Source organism: Mytilus californianus, unplaced genomic scaffold (genome assembly GCF_021869535.1).
Source record: "Mytilus californianus isolate M0D057914Y unplaced genomic scaffold, xbMytCali1.0.p SCAF_7, whole genome shotgun sequence".
NCBI lineage: Eukaryota > Metazoa > Mollusca > Bivalvia > Mytilida > Mytilidae > Mytilus > Mytilus californianus.
Genome location: NW_026262723.1, coordinates 40,587,913 through 40,596,069, shown reverse-complemented (window position 1 = coordinate 40,596,069; position 8,157 = coordinate 40,587,913). Strand labels below are relative to the sequence as shown.

At 31.8% G+C, this 8,157-nt stretch overlaps 1 protein-coding gene across 2 annotated transcripts; it reads right to left on the bottom strand.

Moving 5' to 3' along the window:
- Nucleotides 1–2,964: 2,964 nt before the first annotated feature.
- LOC127708397 (ionotropic receptor 25a-like) lies at nucleotides 2,965–7,664 on the bottom strand. Of its 2 annotated transcripts, XR_007985266.1 has the most exons (4): nucleotides 7,369–7,664; nucleotides 4,883–5,438; nucleotides 3,566–3,770; nucleotides 3,142–3,242 (listed from the first exon to the last, which is right to left on the bottom strand). XR_007985266.1 is itself a non-coding variant. In XM_052213274.1 (3 exons), exons 1-3 carry the CDS (start codon nucleotides 5,362–5,364, stop codon nucleotides 3,036–3,038), a joined length of 894 nt encoding a protein of 297 aa, XP_052069234.1. In that variant the 5' UTR covers nucleotides 5,365–5,439; the 3' UTR covers nucleotides 2,965–3,035. The 2 variants fall into 2 exon arrangements, 1 of the variants encoding a protein (XP_052069234.1); XM_052213274.1 differs by lacking the exon at nucleotides 7,369–7,664 and having other exon boundaries at nucleotides 2,965–3,242; nucleotides 4,883–5,439.
- Between the last annotated feature and the right edge of the window lie 493 nt (nucleotides 7,665–8,157).

The window sequence follows — 8,157 nt, the reverse complement described above, 5'->3', positions numbered from 1 at the left end:
GGTCTCCCAAAATAATTGTTAAAATAGTTTCTTAACGTGTTGAAAGCGTGACACTTGATCCTAACATGGTGTATGGGGTTAAGCCCAAACATTCTGTACGGACGCACCCACAAAGCCAAATGAACTCCGTATCAAGGCCAAATGAAATCAATTTTTAGGAGCCGATAATAACCGTTAAGTAAATTAAGTGCAACATTTAAGAGAACGTCCTGATAAACAGAAGGACAAGTTTATACTTCCAACCTTGAAATCACTTTGCAATTATTCACTAGGGAACATATAAACTGAAATCAATTTGAAATTATCATTAAAACATTAATCAGCTTACAGTAAATGGTGCTCAAGGGCAAAATATTCCGAAAGGTTTTGCCAAATACAGCTAAGATTATTTATTCCTGGGATAGAAACTCGGTATGTGATCAATATTTTGATATAAGAAAAAATAAATATAAAACCACTTTTGTAAAAAATCTATACAGTCAATTATTGTCTGTTCATAACATCAAAAAGCTTTACAATCTAGGTAAAAACATTTATTTAGCTGGTTCAATTCGTTTTCATAATATAATGCTTATATTCCATTATTTATATTATTTGTTGTCATTTTCCGCCGATGATTCAATGATTTAAACTAGTTTGTAATCATAAAACACATATGTAACTAATCACTGATGCTATGATAATTGTATATGTGAATTCTATAAGCTTAATTGCTTAATTACGATACTTTCATTTGTTATATGTTTACTTTTACATATGTTGTATTTGTTAGTTTTTTGGAAAATAATTGTATTGATGTAAAATAATTAGTTATTTTCCTGAATAACTGTTCGATCTCGACTATCCAAGTTGTATGACAATTAACACTTACGCCAAAAAACATCACAAACATATAGAATAGTCGATTTGTTTTCAGTTCGTTTCATCCTTACATATCAGTTCAGTGTCAAATATAATTCACTCAGCTAGAATTTCAACACAAATATATTTTTAAAACAATATAAGCTAGGTTCGGAAGACTGGATCAACTGAGAGAACAGAAAATTTGGACTGCTACAAGTATATTAAAATGATATGCGAGATAAAGACAGAAAAGCTTTGCAAGAAGAATTGAAAGGGTTGCTTAATGTTCCGAAAGCGTAATACTCTCCTATATTTGGTGTATCGGGTTTACCAACATATTTTCTGACCGGACATATTCGCAAAGCCAAATGAACTCCGTATGAAATGATTTTTCAGAGCCGATAATATCCACTTAGTAAATTACATCCCGATAGAGCAAGGAAAGTTTATACATTCTAACCTTGAAATCACTTCGCATTTATTCACTAGGGAATAAATAAACTTAAATCAGTTTGAAATGATCATAAAAGGTTTATTCAGCTAATTGTAAATAGGTGCTATTCAACTTGGCCTTCATTATGTTCATTCATATCAAGTATGAAGGTTGTCTTTGATTGTTGTTCAGAGAGTGTTCAATAATGTTTACCCAGAAGATGACACTTTATGACAATTCACATATCACTATGAATACTGGTATCAACTTGAGGTTTGTATTTCTAATCAATTTTGCATTGTATTTGAACGAAAGATTAATTGAAAGTATCACGATTAGAAATTACAGAAATCATTGTTTAGTTCGATAATTACTGTGCTTAGGTTTCATAGGCATCAAGGCATTGTTGACTTAAATGTGTCTGTCGGGGGTAAGCAGAACATGGCAATTCAATTTAACGAAAGATGGAGTATTATGATAACGAAGACCACAACAGATGCAGAGATAAACTCGAACTTCAGAAGATAGACACGTTAATGAAATATTCTGTTCTTTCAATCAAAAAGAATGGTAATACATTAGCAATTAAAATCTTTGGAATCAGATAATGAAAAGATATAGCTTTTTCTCATTGCAAATGTATGTAGAAAACGACAAAACTTGTTATTCTAGCAGTACATGTTCAATAATTCACATAACAAGTTTGAAAAGTTCATGAATAAATTGTTTCTTAAAGAGACTAACTTAAAATGCCTGTACCAAGTCAGGAATATGGCACTTGTAACGTTGATTGATAGCGTTAGATTTTTTCTGTTATTAAGGACTTCCCTGTTTTGAATTTGCCTTGGAGTTTAAAGGTTAAATCTAAATTTTTAAACACCTCTTCCGAAGCTTTACGTTCCTTTTCAAATAATAAGAGACCAAAGGAAGGATGGAACAAAAAAAGTTTTCTTGGGAATCCACTGCTGGCTATTTGTACAAGTAACTCTGGGTTATGTGACATAAATATCCTGAATAAAACCTTTCTCAGGCACACAATGTACACGTCGAATAGGTACCTTATTAAAGCCACAAATCGCATATTAAATTTAACATCGTCCCTTAGAGATATTCGTGCATTATGAAATTTCCACATAGAATGTCTGCTCTCTTGCAGATTACCAGCGGTACAAAGGGGGGAAATAATAAAACTTAATAGATAAACAAACATAACTAATTTTTTGGTCAGGTTGTTGAGATGTACAGGTTAAATATAAACACCCCTGTTTTATCTTAAGTTTGAAAAAAAATGACTCGAGAAACTGAAATATATTTTTTTCCCGATTGTGAATTCGCGCGTGAAAGAGACTTCTCTCATAATTTGCAATTACCATAAACAACGACGGGTGCCACGTATGTATCAGGGTCGGATTATTCATAATGGGCATTAAAGACACACCGTCTTTTTTGGGGGTTTCATTTTGCTTATTTTTTATGTCATCTTTGGTAGAGTTGTTGTTTTGTATTTTAAGTTGTTTGTCGTTGTATTATCGTTTTTTTTCTGCCACTTATCAATGGTTTTGGCATCTCCTACTTCTTATTATGATACTGTGCAGTATCCACAAAGATCATATATCCTTATAAAGACACTATTTATTAAAAAAAACATTCAAACTGCAATCTACATGCAGTTTGATGGATAAACTGGTACAATTTTATATGTAACAAAATGCTTAGAAAATATATTATTCAACCATTATAGACATAGAAAAGATCATTATCAAAGAGCATATGTCGTTATTTCGATTTCTCTATTGCCATTTCTGTTACCGATGTCAATTCCATTATTACTGTAATCTACTTTTCCCTCCAAGCTGTATGTTTCTGTTACTATATCAATGCCCTTATTTTCACAGGAGGTATCGTTGAAATGGTCGGTTTGGGAATTTCCACTGTTTTCCCTCTTGTTTACTGAAAAGTTATACTTCTGAAAAATAATTTAAAGTTCACCATTAATTGTACATTTAAAAGTTCTTTCCTTTGAAATTATCAATGATCATTGATCCTTATTTTATGATTATGAGTCGAATTATCGAATTTAAAAAAAAAAAAATTATTAATTAGACACAAAGTACAATTTAGGCTGTAAAATTCATTTAGATGATTTTTAACATCACAACGTTTATCTTAATCGAAAGGTGAGACCAACTAACGGTCATCCATGGTGTTTTAGGTTGGTGGTGTACATGTATATGTTCACGTTTGAATTGTCCAAAATCTGTACTGCATTTTCGATATTAGTCAACATACCTGGCGTTTAATTTTTCTAAATAGCACTTCAATTATTAGTACGGTAAATGCTGTAACTACTCCTAATATTAAAACATAGAAGCTACTTTGTAGTTCTTTCATAGAAAGACCTTTGTTTTCTTCTAGAGAAGTACATGGTGAGTCTTCCTGCCACCATTTACGTTTAAGAACATCAAATGTTTGAGTCTGCTGCAGAAAAAGTAACCTGAAAAAAAGTATACGAAATGTTGTTCTCCAAAAAGGATTATACTAATGTAAATCTAAGGCTAATCTTAATATCTTAAAATATTGGTTGATTACTTATGGCCTGCTTAACGTATATTTACAAAATATTTCATACATATCAAGGACGAGAACGACCAGTTAACAAAAATAGTATGTTGGATAGCGTCAGAAATTTTGCCAAGACATTTATGATAGGCGACAATGAACTCTTTTAAAGGTATTGTAAGGATTTCTTTACATACATAGAGCTTTGCAATTTCCTAACATGGGACTTAAGATTAACGTCCTTATTCTTATCATACATGCATGGGTACGTATTTAATATTCCCGGACAATTGAAGCCCTATAACATGGAACTTACTATTGGATGGGAGAAATTCGGTCAACCATATATTTATATCCTAATCAGCCATTGGTGTACATGTAAAATGTACCAAGACACTCTTCTAATCATTTCATAAAAACTTGTTAATTAAGTTTAGAATTTAACCAGGCACCTGATGACGACTAGTATGCAGTAGCATTGGTTGAAACCAAACAGATGCAAAAACATTTGAATTTACATTCTAAGTATGGAACGTAATTTGCTTTGTGACAAATGCACATAATTTCCTAAAATATAGACCGTATAGGCACTATAACAACATGACTGTAAGTGCAGGCAACAGCTCGGGGAATTAATTTTCTTGACTGCTCTAATAAATAATTTCATGTAAATCGGTGCGGCAAATACGTCATACTGACTTGCATGGTAATGTTATTTTAATCACACTAAATTTCGGGTAAGATATAGTCCGTCACTCGAGTAAATATTATTCAAATGTTTCAGTAAAAAAATTCTGTGGAGCTTTTTAACATTGCACAATTGAAACCATAAACTATGTTAAAAAGTCTTACAAATCCACAGTATATATTTTTTTTGGAATAGCTAAAATTCAAGAATTTAATGAGCTTTATATTCTTTTAAATGGAAATTAGTCTTTTTTTTTTTACTGATTTATATAATACTTTATTTTACAGCATATGACATGTGATTGCTATAATTTCTTTGAAATAAGCAAACTATAAATGATGCCTCATTTAAAGTTTCACCTTTCTGAAATGATTTGTCTATACTTGGAGCCTTTAGAGATAGCAAGTCCAACAGGATGTATAGCGATTGGATTCGACACTTTTTCTAGGCTGCAGTTTTTATTTGTTAAAAATGAAGCTACAGATGAATCAACAATCACTTCATATCCCTTATTTAAAAATGTCAACGCTGAATCGAGTGAAGATGGTAATGGATTTCGATTTATGTTCCCTTGAAGATCTGTAAACATCATGTTCAGTGGAAATGACCATACTGTATAATTTGTAACATTATATATATTTTCGGTCACAAAATTTTTCCAAATATTTGAAAAGTATTGCTCGTACTCGGCAAGATTTTTAATATATTCCATTTCCCACGAACCCGCTTCAACCGTAAAATTAGTCGCATCACTTTTGAGTTCATTTAAAACCGTACTGCTATCATCTTCCAGTCGAAGATTTGTCAGAAAGGCAGCCATGTTAGCTGTGAAGCAGGCCATAAATATTGAAGAGAAAAACCATAATCCAGCTATTAAGATCCGTGAATATCCATTTAACCATGAATTGTCACAACCTACAAACAAAACAGTAAAATGAAATGCAATCGCATAACGCACGTATTGCTACTTTTGAATCACATAAATAAGGAAAAAGATACCAAAGGAGCAATAAAAACCATAAGTAAAAAGAAATACAACATGTGATGAGGGTGGTTTTTAAACGACCTTTACTACCCACGAAGGTCTTGCACGGTCGGTCCTCACAACATACAAAACACGACAAACCACAGTCCACAAAGAAAAATATACACAGAAAAGTTACAAAAAAGCGAACCCAACCAAAAAAAACTGGGTAAACTCGGGTGTTTTTGAAAGATAACCAGTTACTCCTCCAAGAATAGAATCCAGCGTTCGGCAAGTCAAGTATTTGATGAAAGTTGCATTCGTGGATGTGAAAATCAAGGAAAACAGGATGTGTTTGTGGAAACAAGTGGAACATATCTCTGGTCATCTTAGACAAAGATATTCCATAAAAGTCAACCAAATAATAATAGTGCTCGAACATTTTCGGCGAGATAAATTCAATTTTACTATTACGATCAATTGATTCAATAACTTCCTGTAATGCCAATCTTCTTTCAGGCTCATGACAGATGTTGCAAGTCTGGAATATTTCACGAACAAGGAAAAGGAAAGGTTGTTGTAATATTTAAAGTAAACAATGAAAAAATTGAAATCAATTTCTGTAACGTAAGAATTTTTATTGACCCTATGGTATCTTTTTTCTTTTTATTCTTATTCAAGTACATATAGACACTAATCAATCTTATTTAACCAAAAAACATAACTTTAAAAATAAGACAATATAATATGACTGACAATGGAACAACTTTCCACAAGAGACCAAATGACCTTAAAGTTAGCAACTTAAAGTATGAATATATCCTTTATCTGACAGCCATAAAATATTGCAGTTTACATACATAGCTATTTTTGCTAACTTTTTTCAATTTTGGAAGAATTGCTTTATTTTGGAAAATAATGTCCGTAACTCTTAAACATTAACAGGAAATTAAAAACAAATGAAACGTTAGGGAAAAGTAATCTGAACGGTCATTGAATGCTCTTCAGTTAAGAATTCAAAAATTAAAAGATTTTTTTATTTGCAACCTGAAAAAAGACACTTTTAATCAATCCCGAATAAAGATCCGTAACTCCAAAAACATTCAAGAGAAAGTTTTGTTTAGCGTTTAATAAGTCATCGTCTTCATTCTTACCAGTAATTCAATACAAAGTTGGAAAACTACATATTAAAGTAATGACGCATTTTAGATTGATTTGACATTATGCTGTAGTAATCGAGGTTAACCCCTTTGCACAAACAAAAAATTATTTCTCTTTTTGTGTAAAATATTGCGAAGAACTTAATGATCTCAAGTTAATAATATGCATTTGCTTTGTCACAATTTTGGGAACAAGCGTACCTAAATTTCATAAGAGTTTTGTAACAGGTGCTTCAGGAGTCCTCTCGTTTTCCTGTATGATAAATTTAAACATATTACATGTATCAGATAACTGTCATTTTGTTTTATTTGACTGCCAATGCCTTCTTTTTTTTATATTACGTATTCATCTAAAAAGAACAAGAATCTAATGTTCACCTACATTGTACCAGGAAGTTTAAAAACACCAACAAAGATTGAAAGAGCATTAGCTGTCAAATTCATGATCACCGATTTAAATTAATTTCTCGTATTTGATTTATAACATAGTAAAACGTAAATCCAAATTACAAAAAGTAAAAAAAGAAACAATTAATGCATACACTCGTTATAATGTATCAGCATTTTTTGCGAATTTTAGACTAGACACCATCTAATAAACCATCGACATGACCTCCGAAAACTTCATTTTAAAAAGAGGCGGAAGTACCACTTAAACACTCGATGTTTGAGTGCCCCTGTGGTGTTTTTTTAACTTCATATCGTTTATTATAAATTATACCTTCAAAACATAGAGAAGAAACAACAAACCACACTGCGTCTCCAAAACATGTCTTGTTTGATGAGTAGGAATCACTGTGGATGTTTTCGGCTGTATATTTTTGAAAGATGAACAATAGAATGCTGGTTAAAAGTAAAACCACTAAACACGACAGCCAAACAGATAAAGAAAAGACGTCTAAGAATATAAACGCCGCTGGAGTATGGCGAACTCTGAGTACTTGTAAACCAGTTGTTCCCAAGTAGGGCGTTACAAAATCAACAACAGAATCACGTTCTGAGGTAACTGCTAAAGGTGCCAGGGCTATGTCTACTTTCTACAAAAAAACATGATTAAACATGAATATAATATTTATAAATATATTACTAAATGTATGCAGTTTTTTTTTCAAACAACTTTAAGTTTCTTACTTAAAATTGTAATTTCACATGTAGTTCATATTAAAAGTGATAATAATTTAGATTTCGATTTCAACAAACTGTTTTGTTTTTAAGGATATCTAATTTATCTCGGAGGAACATGTATACTACTAAAATAACGAGGTCGACTTTGTAAGCCAGCATGACATAAAAACGACGAATCAAGGAATTCAACTTTATATATAACTAATATAGGACAATGATGTTGTTTGAAAATTTCACCATTCCAGGCCCCTTTGTTTTCCACATAATTAATACGTCTATTGTTCCAGCTAGCCGGTAGCATAGTTGAAAATTTCTATTTATCCGGCCATCCGTGTGTGCACGCGCAAATGTTCAATAACAACAGCAGTGTCATGTGGCGTGAAAA